Source organism: Sphaeramia orbicularis, chromosome 21, assembly GCF_902148855.1.
Source record: "Sphaeramia orbicularis chromosome 21, fSphaOr1.1, whole genome shotgun sequence".
NCBI classification, from domain to species: Eukaryota; Metazoa; Chordata; class Actinopteri; order Kurtiformes; family Apogonidae; genus Sphaeramia; species Sphaeramia orbicularis.
In genome coordinates, this window is record NC_043977.1 from 8,906,497 (window position 1) to 8,929,674 (window position 23,178).

Here is a 23,178-nt window from a genome sequence, read left to right on the forward strand (position 1 = left end):
GTTTCTATGTTGGATTCTCACTGTTTCCAAATACAATCCCATTGTGTTGTGATGGGTCGACTGTCTTCCTGTCTTCACGTAGGCCCGTCCCAACCCAAGGGAGAACCCAGTTCCTCGGTTGGACCAGCAAATCAGGACTTTCTCATCACGATGGAGGAGGAGCCTCTGCCTCCGGCCCCGCCCACCAAGAAACGAGAGGCCAAGAAGAAAAAGGTGGGAACGACTGAACATTCAGACCCACTATGGTCACTTTAACGATAAAACTTATATGAAGGTTCTACAGATCTTCATACCTGGTGATGTTTCACTGCAGGTTGAAGCATTTGTTTGTTTCTTGAATTAATTATCAAATGTTAATTCTCCTGAAATCTTTTTTTTTTTTTTTTTTCAGAAATGCAAATAATAGGAATCATGTTGTTTCTGCATCTGCAGAAAACAGAAAACCCCTGAAGCAGAGAAGTTGAACTTACTTTAATTCAGGTTCAACATTCAGACCAATTTGATCTCAACCTTTAAAATAATAACATAATAACCAATAAACAATGATTTCTCTTTGTCTTAGTGCAATAAAAAACAAACTATGAAAATATTTACATTTACAAACTATCCTTTCAAAATAAAAGATGTGAATAACCTGAAAAAAAAGAAATTTTGTAAGAAAAATATGTGCAATTTTAACAATATTTTACCTTAACATATCATTTATACATGTGCATTACACACAATGTTACACAAACATTTGGTAACAGGCAGAATATTGTTAAAATAACAATAAAAACAATTTCTACAATATTATGTCTCAGCTTATTATTAACACAACTTAAGGATCACAGTGGATCAAATACACGTAACATTGAAAAACAGGCAGAGTATTGGTCAAATATCACTTCATTTTCTTTGGACATTTCAGGTTGTTCATGTTTGTTCAGGTTATTCACATTTAATTGTTAAAGGATGGTTTGTAAATGTAAATATTTTCATAGTGTAATTTTATTTTCCATCCAGCCCCGGGTTGCAGAAGCAACAGTCTAAGCAGAGATGTTCAGACTTCCCTCTCCCCAAACACCTCCTCCAGCTAGAGGAGGTAATGTTATTTTTTCACATCAAACCAAGATAAAAATTTGGAGTCATTATTTATAGGTTATTATGTTATTATTTTACTTTAGATCATATTGGTCTGAATGTGGAACCTGAACTAAAACCAGTTCGACACCATTGATGTAAGTCAGTGTAATTTTTACACGTTGCAAAGTCATCCCACGGGCTGGACTGGAACCGTTGGTGGGGTGGTTTTGACTCACGGGCCACATGTTTGACACTCCTGTCCTAAAGGGACAGAAAATCAGTCTCAAAGAATGTGAAAAATGAGAAATGATGCATAAAATGCTTCTAAACTGTCGAACAAACCCAACAGCTGGTTTTAGCTTAGCTCTATTTTTAGACTGAAAACAGTCACAGTAAAACCACAAACCACTTTTCGTTTTCTGTTCGGTTTGTGTCGGCAATACCGGAACTAAAGATCTGTTTGAATACAACAAAAGTTTGTGCCTGAAAAACACCAACAGAAGCTCATCCACGCCTTCATCTCACAGTTTTCCCGGTCTAGACGTCCCAAACATAGTATCAAACGTGTGACATTTCCCTGTGTTTGGAACCAGGAGACGTTGGGGAGGAGCAGTCATGGACGTTCTACCAAGAGGAGGAGGAGGACGATCGCAGATGAATCTGCAGAGTGTGTCATCGACTGGTGGTCCAAATACTACGCATCTGTAGAGAAGCAGGTATTGACGACTGTCAGCGCATTAAATCCCACTAAATATGTACAAGTCAATCATCTGAGCATGTGCACAAATTCCTGTTTGTTTTGCAGAACAGACAGAGGGAGGGATCGCAGCTCGCCCCCATATTTGAAAACAGTAAGAACAGACGGATGAACATGTTTATGAAGGTTTATGAGGTGAACAAAACCATCAGCTGATCTAAATTGTTAATACCTGTTGATCCACTAATCCTATCAATACATGGCTATGACCCATTTGGATGTTCAGAGGCTCCGTAGTTACCGTGGAAACACCATCTTCTACAACATTGAATCACCAGTAAGACCAATGGAGTTGGATCAATGACAGTGCATGGACACACAAAAGCAAAAACTGTACTAAATGAAGTAAAAAAAAAAAGGAATAAGATGAGCTACAAAGTGAAGAAAAACAGCAATCTGTGATCAAAAAGAACAAAAATTAGTAATTAATCAACAAAATAAGTTACATGGACAAAATAAGGCACAAACTGAACAAAATTGAAGAAAAAATAAAATAGACAACAAAATGTAGAAAAATAAACAAGTTACAAAATCAACAAAAAATCTATAAAATAATGTAATAAATTAAAATAAAATGAATAAAAATCAACAAAATTAACAAAATGAGGTTGTAAAACTTGGTTTTTATGTTCAGTTAATGATATGTTTGATGAAAGTCACGAGTCAGATGAATCGAATATAATCTCATCTCTAATGTTACTCGATCTCTACAAAGACCAGAAGATCCTTCAGTTGAGTTAAAGTCAGTTCAAACAAACCTCCAACTCTTCTGAGTCTAGATGAAAACGTCACCGGAAATGACTTTAGTTCAGATCGAAGTGGACGGACCCACTTTGAAATGATGCAGTCTGGTAAATGAAATTCAGCAAAGCAGATAATTAACGTCAGACGTGGTGTGGATAGTCGTTTCCATGAGGATGTCCTGTTTTTCTGTAACGCATTTCCCAAAAGGGTGTTTACTGTAGAGGGATTTATATATTTAATCAGATTTCACCCCCTTTTACAATAAATTGCAGAATTTTCACACTCAAATTAGACAAAAAAAAAATGCATTTTTGCTTAGTTGGTAAAAACTAAATATGTTTAGTGTATTTTAGCATAGTTTTGGTGTATAATAACTACTAATGAAACCTGCAGATACCCTGATGAAAAGAGTGGATGTGGAAATATGAACAAACATGATTAAATTAACCCTTAAATACAACCAGGTTGATGTTTAAAGCTGATAGACACACCTGGTGATCCAATAAACATCTAGTTTTTCTAAATGAAGATAAACCTCCCACACCTTAAAACACACCTGACTTTGATAGTTATTCCAGATAATTTAATGTTATAACATGTTATAACATTGTAGAAGGTATCAATATATAATTTATTATACAATGCATATGTGTATTATATTATTATTAGAAATAATGTATTATGATGTGTATTGTATATAATGTTATAATACTGTATAATGTGTGTGTATATATATATATATATATATATATATATATATATATTATACAGTATTATATGATTATGAATAATGAACTATGACATATAATGTTTATCAAGTATAGGCTTGGACAGAATTTATTTTTCATGTGTAATATTTTTGCTTTTTCTTTTTGATATGTGTAATATTTTGGAGTTATTTTTTGGAGCTGACATGGACCTGCACCTTTTTGAATATGTTTTTTTTTTCTTTCTTAGTTTTTCTTGTTTCTTGCTGTTTTTGGTTTTAAATTCGAAACAAACAAATATCCAAACACTGTTGTGTATTTCAGTTTCGACGTACCAAAGCCTGCTCGGAGATGGAATAGACTCCCTGGGTAAGGACGAGGATGTGGTACTAACATGTGGGACTATTTTAAAGCCCTCTTTATCATCGTCCTGGGCTGAGATGGTCTGTTTGTTCCTCTGGGACATGATGGTTTCTGTGGGTTCAGAAAATGAATGAATGAATGTTTTTTTGTGCATCCTTGAAATACTGCAAAAGGTGTAGAGGTTGGTGAATGTGAACAAAAACATGCATTTGTGGACAAAAACATATATTCACTGAATTATAACACTGTATATAAGTAATTTTAGAGCTGCAGAAACTATACAAATTATATTATCTGAAGAGGCAAAAATTTAAAACTCCAGGTCCAGGTTTTTCTTTTTTTTTCTCTCTAAATCAAGATTCATCAGTTTTCCATGCAGTATGATCCTGTATGAACTTAACTGGCAAAGATGTAAACACTAATGATAGTGATAAAAGAAAAACTCACAATATTCACCTTAAAGTCATGGATAAATTTGTACTTTCTTTTGCCAATTTTCTGAAAATGCAATTAAAATTCATGACTCGTTTGGATGGAAACATGCCTCACCTTTGCTGCCCTCAAGCCTCAGCCTTTTTAGATCTTTTCTGTAGTCGACAAAGTGGTATTTTTTCCATCTTTAGTGTGTTTTTTGTTCTTCTGGTGAACTTCAGCCAGCATGGTTTCAATCACAGACATCTGAAGTCCATTCAAAGGTTCCAGTTTGTTTATGGCAGAAATACAATACTTTTGTGTCGTGTTTGTGTTTGATCAGCCAACAGCCTGGGAGACAAGAAGCTGAAAGGAAAAGCCATCATGGGTCCAAACCTGACGAAACTCGCCACGTTACAGGTACAGAAACACTGCAAATCCAGATCCACATTTGACATTAAAGTAGTTGGACTAAATGTGCTGGTCTGTGCAGCTGTACAACCGCGAGCTAGAGACAGAGTTTGGTCCTTTTGACGACTGGGTCAATACATTTGAGTTGTACCGAGGGAAGGCCAACGAGGAAGAAGGAACAAGTGACGAGAGGTTTGTCGGAAAATTTAAGGTGAGACACATGAATATTTACTTTATGTTACAACTGTAGTAAATGTCAGGTGCTGGAGGGTTAAAGCGGTTTATGTGGTATTGACATACAATATTCTCACCAGTAGGGGTCGCTCTGGTACCAGAACACACTCAGGTCCAAAACTTGCCAAATAATCAACCCTCTGTATCCACAGACTGTATCAGTCACTGAATAAAGGATAAAGATCATTGTTTACTCTCATCTGTATTATGGAATAATCAAGTTTTATTCAAACTAAAACATATAGATGCTTATTTGAACAAAATAACTCTGTGTCTTATAATGTTGACATGCTGCATCAGCTGATAGTTTACATTATAGTCTGTTAGTTTGGCTTTGTTTTTAGACAGAAAACAGTCAGTTAATTATAAATGGTTCGTGTGTCATGTACAATTATAATATTTTACAGACCGCTGCCTTTTAGTATTATGCTACTGAGTTTATTCCAGTTGGTTTATAGTATCTTTAACCTGCTGAGTTTGTGTAATGTGTCGTTTTGTGTCTGTAGTCATTTCATATCATTATTTTTTCATTTTTTTGTTACATTTTCTGTTATGGTGATGTGTGGTTTTCTTCAATATAAAAGAACATCATCTGCATACAGGGATATCTAAGCTTTTTTACAAATCACCTCTGTTTTCTGTTTGGTTTATGTCGTCAGTAGCTGAACTAAAGATCTGTTTGAATCCAACAAACAAGGTCAGAACTGTCACAGTTTAGTCTGAACCGTGGATCAACAAACAGCAATTTAGCAACGATAAGAACATCCCATAATAACTTTATACCTTCATAAGCCTCAGAATCAAACTCAGCCGATTAGAAGAAATGCTGACATTTATCATCCAACTCCATTCATCACATTTACAACTGAGTCCAGTGGAGAAAGCAACGACTCATTTTATCACTTTTCTTTGACGCTGTAGACTCTACGTTTGTTTCTGGTTCTCATACTCAACTTGGCCTTGAACTAGAGTGACTCACTATTCCCTCTAGTGGTCACATAAATCCCTCACCCTCTGCCAGAAATAAATTCCCGTCATATCCCAACAAAGCAATACACTGTCATCTTTGGCAGAACTTCGCAGATCTGTATTTTAAACACTAATGAGAATTTCAGGTCATTATGTGAATAATTATACAAATACTACATATAGTTATTATTATTATATAGTACTACATTTACTGTAAATTTGCCTCTATTCATATTTTGTCCATTTTTATTTTTTATTCTACTTAGCTCTAATTGTATGTTACTTTGTAAAATTGTAAATTTTATATTCTATTTTCTTTTCTTATTTTTAGTTTTTGTAACTTTATATTCACTCTTTTCTTATTTCTATACCACTGGTGTTTTGTTAATATTATTACACTGACAGGAGTAGCACAATGACAATAAAGGCTATTGTATTGTATTGTATTCTATACAGACCCTTTAAGTTTCATGGGTTAAATATTTTAAGTTAAATAAACCCTTTAACCCTCCTAACATCCTCCAGGTCAATGGTCCATTTTAGCTTTAGAATTCGACGTATTACAGAAGTGTGAGACCTAATGCATTTGGGAGGAAATCACTTGGTTTAGCTTCACTGTACGGTTCATTTGATCCACTGTTTACATAATCTTCTCTCGAGGGTCGCTTTTGTCTCTACAAACTGTCTGAGGACGAGGCTGAGGACTGGGATGATCTTGCAGATGCTGGACTGTGCAGAGTCAGCAGAGGAATCCCCCCAAACAATCCCACCCAAGTCCTCATTCGTGTTTACGTCGTCTCTGTGAGTCCTTCTCTTTAACCATATTTACATTATGCACTTTACTGTTATTTATGTACCTCCATCCTACTGGAAAGTTACATTTTACTTGCACCTTACTGTTTAAATTATCCAGATTTCTTACTGAGTTCTGTTTGTACATACATCTAATCTATTATGTATAGTCTATAGTGCGTTTACTCCTGTTCTATCGTTCACTATGTCCAATGCTGTCACTACTCTACAGTTTCCCAGATTGGGATCAATAAAGACCGTCTGTCTAATCTATCTTCTGTTTATTGACTGTTAACAGCTCAAACTAACAATATGTGTGTTTGCATCATGTCATCGTATTTGCTTTTTGATGTAGTGCATAAAAAACACAGAGCAGAAACACTGAAAATTCAATAAAAACTCAGATTAAGTTTTTTCCGGTTTGGAGAAAAGGTTTTGTTGATAAGAGGTAAGCAGAAAAACCCTAATAATCCTCTAGACCAGTGGTTCTCAACTGGTGGGTTGTGACCCAAAAGTGGGTCTCAGACCTGTTCTCAGTGGGTCATGGGCCTTTATCTTGGAAAAAATAATGTTAATAAACCAATCTTGTGCTTCATTTTTTATGGAGCTGAGTGCTGTCCATTCACAATCCCCAAATGTAGGGGGCGGTAATGCGCTGTAATGCTAATTAACACCAGACATTTCACAGCATTAAAGAAGAACCAAAAGTTTCTATTCAAATCATGGCGAAGCGACTACGTCAGATATGGTTTTATCTGCATTGGACAAAAACCTCAGTGGGTTTAATTATTCAATAAGTGACTGAATGAACTTTTAATTTATAACTGAGCGCACATTTTAGTTTTGGTTCAAATGGACCTAATTTTGTGTTAAGGAGAAAATTTCCATATTTATCATCACCACCTGCTGGTCAGGTTGGTTTATCATCAAACTTGTCTTCTGTGTTTCCATACTGTGATATTCTGTATTATCTCAGGTTCAAAACACACCATCTTTATAAGAAATACATTTAAGAAGTTTTACTTTTATCAGTTTGGGTCTAGTCTTGTCATTGAGGGGTGATAGTGGGTCCTGAAACCAGACCAGTTGAGAACTACTGGACTGGACACTGGCTAATTAATGGTCAAAATACATGTTTGTGTCAGTTCTCATTTGTCCAAGTCATGGTTCATTCTTAGTTCTTTTTGAAGTTCACCTGGACTGCTTTTTGTCCAGAAGAAAAAAAACTAGGGATGGTCAATAAATATATAGTTCACTGTAACTGGAGAACAGTTTAACATTTTAAAAACTTGATGTTTGGTTCCATGTCAGTGTTTAAGAGCTCGTTTTCTCCAATTACATCCATGCTGTAAGATTATTTATTATTATTTTATCTCCTTTCTCCAGGCGATCAATCTGCACCCTGCTGACCCCGATGGGAAGGCAGACCCTTACATCGTCCTCCGTCTAGGCAAGAAAGAAATCCGAGACAGAGACAACTACATCCCCAAACAGCTGAACCCTGTGTTTGGAAGGTAAATGTCCAGTCAGATGCAACATAGCATCACATCTTCTGGAATAGTTTATTAAAGGAGGTACAAACCCAACCTCTGCAGACAGTTCCTCCTTCTTCTGCTTCCAGATCGTTTGAGATCCAGGCCAAGTTCCCCCAGGAGTCTCTGCTGTCAGTGCTGATCTACGACTACGACCTGGTGGGAGGCGATGACCTGATCGGAGAGACTCGCATCGACCTGGAGAACAGATTTTACAGCAGACATAGAGCGACCTGTGGACTCCCCACCGAGTACAGTCTGTAAGACAAAACCCACCACCAGGTTTTATTTCATTAAATCAATCTGCACTTTGTTTAACCCTTTACATGACACTCATTGAAATACTCTGAAATTCAAAATTTCAACCTTGTCGGACATCGTCATCTACCTCCCTGTCGGTTGCTGTGACAACAGTCCCCTCCTCTTGCCATAAAACATTTGAGCAGCTCTTGCTAACAAGTAAACACATGCGATAAAACAACTGTTATAAGGTCGAAAATCCCTCGTATTCACTATTTACAGCTTCAAAATGTCTATAAAATCTGTCTGAATCACTGCATAGTTTTATGAAAACCAACATGCCTCTTGATCTCAGTAGTCATTTTTCCATTGGACATAAACTTTATTGATATTTACGAAATGCTGAAAGTGAGTAATGACGGTTTTTCCATGAAATCACAAATGCGATGATTTGTTTATTTATTAACCCCATAAACATGGCGACGAATGTAAATATCGTGTTAATTTACAGATATATTCATTATTATTATTATTATGTATTACCCCTCTATTCCGTGATTAATTAAATAATTATTCGGTTTCCTGGTGTGTCCACACATACCGCGCTATGTTTCTTTTAAAACTCTTCTTCGCTCGTTGTAACATCCATCAACATCCTTTTTTTTTTTAATTCATTTGACTCTAGTTGTGAAAAAAGGTCTTTCCATTATAGTTTTGCATGATATACCATTTGCACTACATCCGAAAAACCACCTTTTGCAAACGCAAAAAACTTTTAATCGAAAAACGAGTTTTGGTGAAATGGTCGTTTTTCCATTAGGTAAATTTTTAATGCGCAAGTTATATTTGTGCAGTTTGAGGGTCAATGGAAAAATAACTATGGAGGCACAGGATTACCCCACACTTAATGTTAGTGGAAATGACCAAAAATAGCCACTTGCTCGATAAAGGATTAACACTTCATTAAACTGTTCTCCTGTTCATCACACCCTTTTTTACCAGGAGTCTGAAGCCTCTCAAACAAAGGTTTATCAGTAAGTGTTTTCACTGTGATGGAGAGGAGACTCGTATGAGTTGTTTTAGAGAAAATGGTGTAAAAAAAAACAATGATATGAGTAAGAAGTCTGAATGATGTGTGGAAGACCAGGAAAAAACAACAAACTTAAACTATGACTTCCTAAACACCGTTTACTAAAAAATCTGATAATTGTTATTAATCGGATTATTGTAATAATCAGATCTGATGTGTTTACATGCGCTTCAGAAATATAATAATCGATAAACCCTGGTTTAGACGTTTCAGTTCAGTATCAGATTTCTTTTGGAGTTCATACGTACATAGTGATGGGAGAATCAAACTTCCTGTTATTGTCTTCCACTCACGTTCGTCTACATAACTTCTGTTTACACATGCGCAGATGTAAACGAATTAAATAAATCTGATTAACCTGTGTACATGCAGAGTATTTGGGACCAATCCAGGTGTGTTAATCTGATTTATTATAATCAGATTACTGCTGTTTATATGACTCCTTGAATAATCAGATAACTCCCGAAATCAGATGATTTGTGTGAATGTAAACTGAGTCAGTGATTGAGACAAATATAGTTCAAAGTCATGTGACCTTTGTAAACATTCCACCATGTTCCCACATTAAAACATGATGATGTAATGTGGCTCTAAATATGGCCTTCCTGGGATCCTTGTTTTTGTGTTGTGGGTTTGCAAGACAACACAAAGAAGCGGACGCAACAGCAGAAGAATATACACAGTGAATATTCTCATGTGTCTTCCTGTGCTCATATATAATTGTGTTCATCTGACAGTGAAGGTTACAACGCCTGGAGGGACTGTTTGAAGCCATCGGAGCTACTGTCCAAGAGGTGCAGAGAAAATGGTCTGGACGGTCCTCACTTCAGTCCAGGACGCATCACGGTGGCGGACAAAGTTTTCACAGGGAAGACGGTCTTCATGCATGAAGGTACGGACTTCCACAACACAGGTCTGGATCCGATCTGAAAGAGTTCTGCACCACATGTAGACCAGACATGAGCTGACAGTATGAATAGGTTCCATGCATTTGTTGTGTCGGTGTTTTCTCATCAGTATTGGTGTCAGTCCTAGTGTTCGTAGTTTAATGAAGCTTTGTCCACATCCCAGATGAACCGGTCGAGTCCTACGAGCATTTGTCTTTGAAGATCCTTCATCGCTGGGCAGAGATCCCGGCCGTGGGATGTAAACTGGTCCCTGAACACATCGAGACCAGGAGTCTGTACAACAAGGCCAGACCGGGCTTGGATCAGGTACTACCACCGATGCTAACTTAGCACTACCCTAGCAACACATTTAGCTACTTTTTTGATTTGCTTGGAAACTTTTAGCAATTTAAAGTGACTCAAACACTAAAACAAATGTCACCAAAGGATTTCCTGTGTCCCAGTCGTGTAAACCCACTGTTGGTCCGTAGCTGTAAAAGTCAGTGTTTCCAACTTTGACCCTTTGTTGGTATATTTAGTGATTTTTCAGACCCCTCTAAAGCAGGGGCCACCAACACAGTGCCCGCAGGCACCAAGTCACTCACAGATACCACGTGAGTCACCTGCAGGCCTTTTCTAAAAATAGAACTATTCCAGGTTCTCCAACACTTTGCTCGTGAGCTACTGGTGGCTCACGAGGCCCTTTCCAGTGGCTCGCCAAGGGTCAATAATTTAACAACAGAAAGGTGATTTGTCACTGGGTAGAACAGTTTTAAATTTCCACCCAATCAAAATTACAAGTGTCCCTCCCCCCTCCCGAGATGAAACAGTCAACTAGCTGTCAATCAAACTTTTGTGCTGGTTTGTTGTCTGTCACTGGTAGAGGGTCGGGGCCCAGGGGGAACAGGATGAGCCAGGTGCCAGGCAGTATAAGAGTGGGCGATACGGGGAATTTTGGTATCGATCCAACACCAAGTTAATACAGGGCTAGTATCACCAATACTGATACTTGAATATATATTAGTTTAATCAGTTTGCTATAATTGCTGCTGATCAACAACTACACTGTGACAAACATTACTTAATAATGGAGATTGCCTGGATACTCCTGATTTTTTGGTTTAAAAGCCTCTGCCAGCGACCTCTGTCTCTGTGTCGAGGGTCTTGTTCGGGTTTGGGGATCTCCACCTCCTTCTTCCTCAACTTTTTTTGCAGCTCGCAGTTCTACCAAGGATGAGCTGCTTTAATATGTTTTTGCAAATTTGTGGTGTTACCACAGTGACAAATGACTTAATTGCACACATCACGTGGAGTTTCTCTGTCAGCTGCAGTGAATAAACCCCACACAGCACTTCTCTTTGTCTGTGCCGAACAGGTGCTATACTGTGTTATTAATCACACTTCTCTCAATAATATTTTCCAAATCCATTATAAAGTTTTGTGAATGATTCATTTGCAAAAAAATTTGATTAATGTGCTCCTCTTTCCAGAATGTGAATGTTTATCAGACTTGTGTCTTGATGTATTAATATGTTTAACTAAAACCTACAACCATGAGAAGTAATAACAGGAAGAGTTAAAAAACAAAGATACAGCTTTACTGTAACTGCAGGTTTGTATCATAAACGGTTCTTATCTGTGCAGGGTCAGGTCCAGATGTGGGTCGACATGTTCCCCATGGACCTGCCTCATCCTGGACCTGCTGTCGACATTTCACCACGTAAACCTAAAGGGTACGTGCACAGCTCATTCAACAATGAGAGTTTACATGTTATTTAATGTTGAGACTTGCATCTGAATATGCGTATGTGTAGGTATGAGCTGCGAATCATCATCTGGAACACGGAGGATGTCGTTCTCGAGGACACTAACTTCCTCACGGGCCAACAGTCTAGTGATATCTACGTAAAAGGGTAAAAAAAAGTATTAAATATTTAAGTATTTTAACATTAGAGAAGCCAGAAAAGAAACTGTGGGAGCCTTTACATCAAGCATTTACATTACAGTTTGATAATAACGTGGAGTAGTAGCATAAAAAATAATTAATAAAAAGGTAATAATATAGTAAAAATATGTAATTACTACAGGTTTAACCATGTAATAACTGCATAGATATCAAACATTGGATAGCTGACATTCATTCTTTCATGCTTTCCTGCAAATGTGAGCTGCAAAATGCAGAACTTCCTGCTTCTATTTAATCTTATATTAATATTAACCCTTTCATGCATGAATTATGAAGAAAAGCATCTAGATGTTTTTTAGATTGATTTCATTACTCAAAATTAGGCCAAAGCTGAAATGCATTTTAAATGTTTTTAAAATATGAAGATATTTAACCCCCTGAGACCCAGGAAAGTACAAGTTTTGGCTTTTTTAAATAAAAGTATTGTCTATATTGGAAACATCATCATGCAACAGTTTTTTCAGATGCATTTTTAAAAAATTTTTTATGGAATGTCCTTTGCAGTGGACAGTTGTTTTTTTTTTTTTTTTTTTTTTTGTATAAAGCTGTGAAACTCTTGTCCGCAAACATGGACAGTAAACCCATAGCTGAGTCTAAAGTTAACTTTATGAGATCTCAGACCAGTCCAAATTCTAAAACTAAGATGATACTTTTATTCATTGTATTGCTTAGGGTCTATAGAAACTGCCCCCATGTGGTTTGGAGAATATTGTCTTTATAACCCTTTGGAAAGTGAGCTTAGATTATGTGTCCACAAATGTGGACATTATGTGGCATTATTAAACTCTGACAGAACACATACATTCTTGTATGAGATGATGATTCGTACATTCAGGTCTGTCCCCATTTGTTTCTGAGCAGGTGGTTGAAAGGTTTAGAGGACGACCGACAGGAGACCGACGTCCACTACAACTCTCTGACCGGAGAAGGAAACTTCAACTGGCGCTTCGTCTTCCCCTTCAACTACATGCCTGCAGAGAAGGTAGAAGAAGAAAGCAGGATATTAGAGGTAGAACGGCGAGATAAAACCAACTTCATTTTATTATCTCGTCCCCTTCCTTCACTCAGGTGGTCGTGGTGAAAAAACGAGAAAATATTTTCTCTCTGGACAAAACTGAGCAGAAGATTCCTGCCATTCTCATCCTTCAGGTCTGGGATTTTGAAACCCTGTCGTCCGATGACTTCCTAGGTGTGTTGAAGGTCGTTCAGGTTTTTAGCATTTTCACACTTGAGTGTTTGGGGTCTGAATAAGGACAGGAATTGATAAGAGTTTAGGGATTCTGGTTCCGTTATTGATTTTCTTACAGATTCTCATTGACTGGGGAATTAACTATAGTATAAATGCTTCGTTTGCATTAACGCTACAACAATGTTGTGCTATTTACTTCCAAACTGTAGTTCATTACAGATTACTTGTTACTGTTAAAGTGTAAAGTAATTCCTTACCCTACAATATTATAATGAGTTACATGACTCCTGCATTACTTTTGACTTTTGAGTTACATACAGACTCTAGTCATAAATGGCGCGGTAATTCCTTACCCTACAATATTATAATGAGTTACATGACTCCTGCATTACTTTTGACTTTTGAGTTACATACAGACTCTAGTCATAAATGGCGCGGTAGAACCTAAATGCCCCCCGGAGTATTGAATTGAATTGAATTGAATTTGCCTTTATTGTCATTTGACAGTACAAAGTACATCAAACAAAATTAAGTTCGATGATTAGGGACATCAGGCCGCTGCTCCTGGTGCAGAGTACAACTAGAGCGCGACCACAAACCCTTTCTTCGAAAATTGCAGTGAAGAACAGAAGATAATGCGAAGCACAAATATAAGACATCAAACAGTTTTCACACAGTACACGTGGACACATGCTGGAATTTTTTCATGGATTTGAAGTACATGTGTGAATGTGTCATACGTGCAGGTACAGTGGAGTTGGACCTCCATGGTTTTCCACGGGGAGCTAAGACAGCGAAGTTGTGTAAAGTGGACATGTTAACAGATGGGACGGAGAGGATCTCCATCTTCCAACAGAAGAGAGCAAGAGGCTGGTGGCCTTTCAGCAAGAGTGGAGAGCAGACGGTATGGAAGCACACTGTAACCAACGGCAACGGTTTGAGTACTTATAGTATGTGTTCTGATGTAGTTTAGGTGATAGCAAAGGCACTGATCAACCCTCCCAGAGGTTTAACGTCTAAAACAGTGATTCTCAACTGGTCACCCAATAGTAGCCTATCACTGTGAGCGTCACATTTTTTGTAGCACCATCTGGCAGCCATTGGCGGGATTACAATTTAAAGCTACTGTAGCTGAGGCTTCATTTTGGAGCTAAAGTACCTACCCTTTGGTTTCCAAAAATGAGTTTGAAGCTAATAAACTTACCAGCATATTGTGGTCGGTAGGTGGCGATATAGGCTATGATCCATGCGCCTGTGATAAAGAAGCAGAACATTTCTTTGATTCACATTCTGTAAGTGAAACATGAAAAAAAATCCATTATTGTACAACTCTTAAAATACTGTACAGTACAAAGAATTGCTACATATGACAAGCCATATTTTAGTGATGTTTAAGATTGTTATTGCTTTTAGATTAAAGCTGTCAATGCTGTTAAAATGTCTGTTTGCCCTTGTTTTAATCGTCCTGTAATGCCTGGATGAAGGCAGCAGATCAAATTGACTCCTGGAAAATACAATGGGATTTTAAGTATTGTTTCATGGGTCAGACAGAGTATTTCTTGGTCTCCTCATCAGGCTGAATTAACGTCTATATTGATGAGCTTTATATGAATAGTCAGGAAGAGGATAGGTATCAATCAAGTGAGATAAATATTTCCTACATCAGAATGTACTGGAGACAAAAAAATCCATAATCCCACAGATCTGGCTGGTGTAGGTTTGTGTAGGTATGTTTTATATTTTGACCATGGTCCGATCTCCGAAACCACCAGGGAAAAGTGGAGGCAGAGTTTCACCTTGTGACAGGGGAGGAAGCAGAGAAAAATCCCATTGGCCGAGCTCGCAAGGAACCAGAACCGCTGCCGAAACCAAAGTAAGTCCACGTAAAGACAAATCAGATGGCATTCACTCAGAAAACAGAAAGAAAATGATATAAGACAGAAAAGAGAAGGCTCCAGGTTGTACTATTAACAAAAAAACCCAACTTTACTACATAAATGCATCCATTCTTTCATTGACTGTCGCTGTGTCCTCACCAGTCGTCCAGATACGTCCTTTTCCTGGTTCGTCAACCCATTTAAGTGTTTCTTCCATCTGGTGTGGCGGAGCTACAAGAAGTACATCATCCTGGCGCTGCTGCTGCTCATCACCGTCCTCTTCCTCGTCCTCTTATTCTACACTTTACCAGCAGCCATTTCACAGAAGATCGTCAATGGGTAACACACATGTACTGCAGAAGTGTCCTTTCACTTTGGACCTGGCACATTTCTTCAAGAACTATCAGAGGGTTGAAGGCGATGACAAGATTTAACCTTTAAGCTCTTTCTAATATACAATTTATCCACAAAGTCAGTGTTGTCATTGGTAATAGTCTGTTTATTGAGGTCATGCTACTTAATGTAACACTGAAATACAAGTAAGCACTTAGTTCACGACAAAGACCTACAGTAACACAAGGGAAACTGTCTCCAGAAATCAATAAAGTTAATTTTGTTGTTATTGGAGTGCTTGTGGTTATTAGCTGGGTGAAGCAGCACATTTGTAAAATTTCTGTTTCAAAACATCAATACACTGTCAAGCAATCTGTCCTGAGTTTAACATTACTATCGAGGCCTCGTTGTGTCATAGTTGTTTCATTTTCAACTGGTAAATGAAAACTCTTTAAGCCTCAGCTCCTACAAACCTTTATTATCCACTTGACTCATGTCTCCTTGGTTAAAAAAAAGCCTTGTCACTAAAGCACCAGCAAACCTCAAAACACAGAAGAATATTCCTCAAATGCTGTTGTAATATATTGTTAAAACTCTGTTAGAACAGGTCCTTCCAACCCATTTACACTTGTCCTACTGAACAAGTTAGTAGGTACTTTAGTTTTGATAACTGGTGAAGCAGAATACTGTATCGTGCCGATCTTATCTGATCTACAAATACAAATTATAGTATTTCAGTAATGCCTTGTTTATGCTGCTACTTAAATGCTGTAATGTATGATTTATAACATAATGGCATCACTGTCACAAACTTAAAAAAATAGGACTAATGGCCCTGTAGCTTACTGGCCAAATTAAAAGCTTTGGGAAATGTATCCAGATGCCATTTATTCTCACCCAGTCCTGTGTATTTATTCTATCACAGAAATAACCCATGTTTTGGTCATATTCCAACCAGATCAGTAAAAAATTCAAATTCCAACTTGATATCATTGATACTGATTTATTGTATTAATCCACTTCCTATCTCTTATAATGGGAAAATTTTCAAAGTGGCACCAAATCCAGAATCAGATCCAGATGGAAAAAATTTCAATACCTTGTGTTGACATCATCATACAGAAGCTGTATACCAAGTTTGAAGTCAATCAGAAATGTAGTTTGGGAGATAAAGACGATAGAATTTTTTCCCCCTTAACAGCCCATGTTAAATTTTGGGTCAGTTCCAGATCCAGAAGAAGATCCTGATCAGCATGTGGACATTATGTTTTGGTCATCTCCCCATCAGGGCTGGACTGTAGAAATTTACACTTGATATCATTTATATTTACTGAGTTACTGCATCAATCCACTTCCTATCTCTTATAATGGGGACATTTTTCGAAGTCGCACCAAATCCAGAATCAGAAATCCGGATCCAAATAATTTCACTAACTTTTGTTGACATCATCATACAGAAGCTGTATACCAAGTTTGAAGTCAATCGGAATTGTAGTTTCGGAGAAGAAGATGATTGAAACTTTTGTAACGGACGACAGACGCCGCCAACGGACGCCGCATGATGACAATGGCTTACGGCCTGTCGGCTGGTAAACTAAAAAAAATACAATTCTATCAAAATGATCATATGACTCAGAGTTCAGACCATCATCTTCATCACTTCTGTGTTTGTCTTGCCTATGTTTTGCTGGTCATAGCGCTGGGCAGATGAACATAGCCAGCAGTAGTACTGAGTGTGTGGTGCAAATGTGTTTTAGTGGTGAATTTTTTGACTTTGTGGATAGTTAATAGTGGGTTACTGGATGCTGGTATTGGTTCCGGTTGCCGGTGCTGGATGGATGGATAGATGGATGGAGGGAGAGACAGACAGACAGACATTATTGATCCCAATCTGGGAAATTGCCATGCAGCTGTAGTATATGACACAGTATAGTCAAATATATAGTCCCATATATAGTACAAGCACACTATACATAATAAATTACAAGTAGTGATGTCCTGATCTGGATTTTTTTTTTTGCTTCCGATCCAATTTTTTCAGGGATTAGTTTTGCCGATACTGATCTGATGACAACTTTTAACAATGAAATTTTGATTTAAATTTGGAGTCATTATTTATAGGTTATTATGCTATTATTTTACTTGAGATCACAACTGGGCTGAATGTGGAACCTGAACTAAAACAATTATGACACCTTTGACTCTTAATAACTTTAGTATAATTTTTGCACTTTCCAAATTCATACTGTGGGCCAAATTAGATTCTTTGGTAGGTCGGTTTTGGCCCGTAGGCCACATGTTTACCACTGCTGTAGCCCATCAGGTATTATATGGGGGGTGCATTCTGTGCCGTGCGTTGGTGATGCGCGGATCGCGGGTTGGGTTGGGACATGGACCAAAGGCTGAGGGTTTTCAAGTGTGGACATGTTATGTTTTCCTTTTGGTGTTCTGTCTGTGATTGTGCTGTTCTTAGGGTGAATCACTGGCAGGTAAGAGATGATTACAATGGGTTGGATCTCCTGTTTCATGGGTCCAAGATACAGGATATTTTGTGCATGTAAACATAGTCAACACATTACCTATATTTCTTCTGCTCTCATAGTCATAATCACAGTAACTGAAGAAAATCCTTCCTTACTAGAAATTAATGGTAGATGTATTAAAAGACTAGTAGAAATGTGAATGAATCAAACTCTTGCATGACTTGTTTAATTACAAGAAAACTCCACAGGGTGCATGCTGGGAGCAAACTCTACCATGTATTGCCTCAGAAACAGGACACACAGTGAAGTCCTCTGGGGTTTCATTGAACACTGTTTGTGGTTCACAATGGTTGTGTTCTGCACCTCTTTTAGCAAGTAGCCTGTTCACACCTGTGTGCATCAGTGTCATATGACGACACCTTAGCCTCTCAGGTATCACTGCAATCAGAGGTGTCACTAAAAACAAGCTTTAACACAAACATACCACTGCAGTTAACATTGACATGGGATGCAATTATTATTGTTATGATCAAATACACTTATTCACTTAATACGGAGTCCATTTTCAGTCCCAGCTCAATGTAGAGGTCCACATGCCCCTCATTTTAACTGAATACTCTGCACCAATAGGACATTATACAAATCACAAACACTGTTTTTAGTATTTTTTAATTAAAATATAACAGTTTTAATACTGTATGATGATGGTGAAGGTCAGATGTTTGGCGGGACAGTTCATTTTACTTCTGTCTTCTGTCAAGCTGTCAGAGGAACAGAATCCAGCTCTCTAAACCAGTTTTTAAGATAAAAATAATCTCAAAACAAAGCAGTTTCCTTTGTTCTGTTGCAAGACATTCTGAGGAGCAGAGACTGAAGTGATCATGGGCTTTCCGTCACTTGAGGTGTTCGACCAAATGTTTGATGCTAAAATCCACTTATCTTCATTCCAATAGGCCATCGTCACCACAAACAGAACAATCTCCACCATTAAGACTGTTCGTTAATGTGTATAAATATATAAAAAACACAACTTTGTGCCTTACAACCTGACCAAATTATCTCTGTAATTACTACAAAGTACCAGAGGTCACTAGGCTTTTTGTCTGTTGTTTTTTAGCAATTTCTTCAACCTTTCCCCCCCCAAACCCTGAGTCTTCTTCTATCCCCAACCTACCATGATGTGGTTCAGAAGTATTTTGGACTGGCCAGTGTGTCTTAAACTATAAACTGATGGCCTAATGTGTCAAAAATTCTTAGCTCCCAGTCTTTTTTCTTAAAGCTGCGGGAGAGAATCGTCACCATTTTTTCATCAAATCTGTAAAACCCCAGTCATAGCCTAAGTATCATGAATCCATAAGTCTTTCTACGATTACTCACCTGAATCTCTTCCCTCACGGTCAACAATTGCAAAGTGTACTCCACCATAAACAAACCATTTGTTTACAAACAGAGCTGGTAGGTAACTCGGGTATCTTCGGAATTTTGTCGCGACATGCATTGTTTGAAGTGGAGGTTTGAGCAGCCGCCTGGTAGATAATAAAAAGAACAAGGCAATTAAAGGAAGTCGGCAAGTCAGATCAGTAACTTCGGGATAAGGATTGGCTCTAAGGGCTGGGTTGGTCAGGCTGGGGTGCAAAGCGGGGCTGGGCTCGTGCTGTGGCTGGGGAAGCAGTCGCCCCATCGCCACCTCCTCCCCGCCGTCAGAAGCATGGTGTGCCGGCCTTTTGGCAACAAAATCTCTTCTCCTCTAAATGTGCAGTCATATGGCCACTGGTTTAAAACAGTGACTCATTCTGAAATCACCTTTAAACTTACCTTAGAATTATGTATTCCATGAAAGTAGGCTCTCTTAATATGTGCCACTCACTTGAAGGATATTTACTCTGCCTTTCTCGTTCGTATTTCCAATAATCACGCATCTTTCAATGAGACGTACAGTGACCTGTCAATGAACTGGGGTGGCACTGGCACCTGAGGTGTCCAATCAGGTTTCAGAGGTGGCCAGTGCTAGTTCGCAATATTTTCCTTGGCATGACCCACCCTATTATACCTCTGATTGGTTCATCAGTCCTCATGCCTTAAGTTAACCAATCTAATCAGTGGAGGCAGCAAGTACAACATTAACCAGAGGAGAGCATAGTGGCTAACTTAGCATGTTAGCATTAGCACGGAAGCGAACTCATTAAAAACTCAACATTAACAAACTCAAAACTCAACAGTATCCTTACAGGATGAGTTGGATCTTACAAACGCCAAGTGACAGAAGTTTTACTACCTTCAACTCATGAATAACTATAATGAACTTTTATTGGCAGAGCTCAGCTCTACAGCAACTCTCCTCCTAACGACCTCAGCTGACAAACTTAACCAAACACCAGCAGGTTCAGCAAAACAACTAAAATAAAACCCACTGATAACATTTGTACTAATGTTACCTTATGTTTATGTTTATGTTTGCGCATTTGGCAGACGCTTTTTTCCAAAGCGACTTACAGGGGAAAACCAATTAAATCACTCAATCAATCAAATTTTATTTATATAGCGCCAGATCACAAAAAAGTTATCTCTTGACATTTTATATATAGAGTTGGTCAAAACCAGACTCTAAGTCAATTTACAGAAACCCAACAGAATCCTCCAGGAGCAAACACTTGTGACTGGTGACAGTGGCGAGGAAAAACTTCCCTTTAACAGCAGAAACCTGGAGCAGACCCAGACTCCTGGAGGATGGCCGTCTGCCTTGACCAGTTGGGGTTAAAGAGAGAGAGTAGAGAAGGGGAAAAAGAGAGAGCGATAGAGATAGAGACTGGGGGAGAGGGGGAGAAGGGGGGAGTAGGGGGAGACACATGGAGGCGGTTGAGGATAAGTGAGTGGTGATGATGAGGGCAGGGAAGAGGCCGGACCACCGCAGCAGGTCCAGAGATAATCGTGAAAGAATCTGTGGTTATCCTGAGAAAAACCTTATTAGAATATTTAAAATGGAATGTTTGAAAGTGCTAGGACAGGAGGTGCTCTCGGAAGAGCTGGGTCTTCAGGAGCTTCTTGAAGATAGGCAGGGATGACTCTGTTCTTGTAGCATTTGGTAGAGCGTTCCACCAACGTGGAACGACCCATGAAAAGAGCCTGGATTGTCTTGTACAAGGTCTGGGGACCACCAGACTACGTTCCCCAGATGAGCGGAGTGGTCGTGGGGCGACATAAGCTTTTATTAGTGCACCTAAATAGACAGGAGCAGACCCACTGAGAATTTTGTAGGCTAGGATTAAAGATTTGAATTTGATGCGGGCAGCTATGGGTAGCCAGTGTAACTCAATGAGTAAGGGGGTGACATGTGCCCTTTTAGGCTGATTGAAGACCAGACGCGCTGCTGCATTCTGGACCATTTGTAGTGGTTTGACAGCACAAGCTGGGAGGCCCGTTAGAAGAGCATTGCAGTAGTCAAGACGGGAGATAACCATAGTCTGCACCAGGAGCTGGGTGGCCTGTTCGGTTAGGTATGGCCTGATCTTTCTTAGGTTGAACAGAGTGAAACGGCATGATCGGGTGACAGAGGCAACATGATCCGTGAAGGTCAACTGATTATCAATCATGACTCCCAAGTTACGTACTACACTGGTAGGAGCCAGAGGTATGGAGTCAATAGTGATGGAGATGTCCTGCTGTATGGTTGGCTTAGCTGGGAAGACCAGCAGTTCAGTTTTGGACAGGTTCAGCTGAAGGTGATGGGCTTTCATCCATGCAGATATGTCAGAGAGACAATCTGAGATCCGCACTGAGACTGTGGAGTCATCAGGTGGGAATGACAGATAGAGCTGGGTATCATCAGCATAGCAATGATATGAGAAGCCGTGTGAGTGGATGATCTGACCGAGTGAGGTGGTGTATATGGCAAAAAGGAGGGGGCCCAACACAGAGCCTTGGGGGACCCCCGTGGTGAGGCGGTGAACTGCTGATGTGTGCCCTAGCCAGGACACACTGACACCTTATCGTAAAAACTCCATATTTTGTGGTTATAGTGGTTAAATCTCTACAGCTGTCCAAGTCAGCTAGCAAACTATAGGGCTACAGCTGACAATCCAACATAACAGGTGTTTAAGATATAAATTCATACAAACGCTAACACATACCAAAGAAAACAGAATTTACAACATAAATGTCCACTGATACAGGAAATACACTCAATAATTTGAAAGATGATGATATCTTATTAACTTAGCACTGGAATCACTAGATCAGCTGCAATAGAAATGAACGTGTTCCCACAGCGTTACACTCAAGATAGGAGCTACCAGCCCCTCCAAAAACCAGAAGTAGGTCCATATTTCGTCCACCATTTTTACAGCGGGAGTCTATGGAAGTGTCGGTACTCTGATATGTATTGAAGACTCTGGTCATGGCTTCACTATCTGAGGGGCGAAAATGGGCAATTTGACTCGCAGATACTACTGAATGGTGCACATCAGGGGGATTTAGAAGTGAGTATATGCAAAGACTGAAAAATAAGTAGGGAAACACTGTATACCCTGGACTACACTTTTTGTGTAAAATTTACTGCCGCAGGTGGGAGACATCTTTGGTCCCTTAGATGCTCTTCCACTGTACTCTGGTGTTTGAATTTATGTCTCTGTACTCCCTAATCTATGTAGCGGAGCTTCATCAAGTAAATGCACGCAGAGTCAAGTCAAAGTCAAAGACCAAGCAGAATTTGAGCCACATAATGTGTTTATTCATACATAAAATAAACACAGAGTTGAAATCTACAGAAACAACTGACTTTTTCGCTCTAAGAGACCATTTTCATTTGCCCAAAAATAGGCTGGGTTTTAATTATAGACCAGGGATTAAAGCAAAAAATTTTCATCTGACTGAAAATGTTCTTCTGGTCAAAATCATTGGCCACTATTAAAAATGATGCAATACAATACTACTATAGCGTACAAGTTTATATAGTCAAATTTGGCAATACCGTAAAACACACTGAATGGGAGAGTGTACAGGTGTAGAAGATTAGTAACATGGATAGAAAAAATGTCATGAGTGGTATTGGTGGGGGTCTGGGGGTCCTCCCTCAGAAAATTTTTAAAGCTTCAGGTCAATTTTGGTGCTCTCTGGTTAATTTTAAAGGGTA

The 23,178-nt window shown here is 38.7% G+C and overlaps 1 protein-coding gene across 1 annotated transcript in view; it reads left to right on the forward strand.

The window, feature by feature from the left end:
- The window catches only part of fer1l6 (fer-1 like family member 6), a 41,657-nt gene extending 25,796 nt beyond the window's left edge, over positions 1-15,861 (forward strand). The window contains exons 29-46 of the mRNA XM_030125621.1: positions 83-213; positions 1,659-1,781; positions 1,871-1,916; positions 3,598-3,642; positions 4,391-4,467; positions 4,541-4,669; positions 6,322-6,462; positions 7,840-7,967; positions 8,075-8,245; positions 10,053-10,207; positions 10,387-10,529; positions 11,847-11,935; positions 12,017-12,115; positions 13,030-13,150; positions 13,237-13,357; positions 14,104-14,261; positions 15,130-15,230; positions 15,397-15,861. Of these exons, the coding sequence (XP_029981481.1) occupies positions 83-213; positions 1,659-1,781; positions 1,871-1,916; positions 3,598-3,642; positions 4,391-4,467; positions 4,541-4,669; positions 6,322-6,462; positions 7,840-7,967; positions 8,075-8,245; positions 10,053-10,207; positions 10,387-10,529; positions 11,847-11,935; positions 12,017-12,115; positions 13,030-13,150; positions 13,237-13,357; positions 14,104-14,261; positions 15,130-15,230; positions 15,397-15,577 (2,159 nt within the window). The 3' untranslated portion in view covers positions 15,578-15,861. The remainder of the gene's footprint in view (positions 1-82; positions 214-1,658; positions 1,782-1,870; positions 1,917-3,597; positions 3,643-4,390; positions 4,468-4,540; positions 4,670-6,321; positions 6,463-7,839; positions 7,968-8,074; positions 8,246-10,052; positions 10,208-10,386; positions 10,530-11,846; positions 11,936-12,016; positions 12,116-13,029; positions 13,151-13,236; positions 13,358-14,103; positions 14,262-15,129; positions 15,231-15,396) is intronic.
- Positions 15,862-23,178: the final 7,317 nt, after the last annotated feature.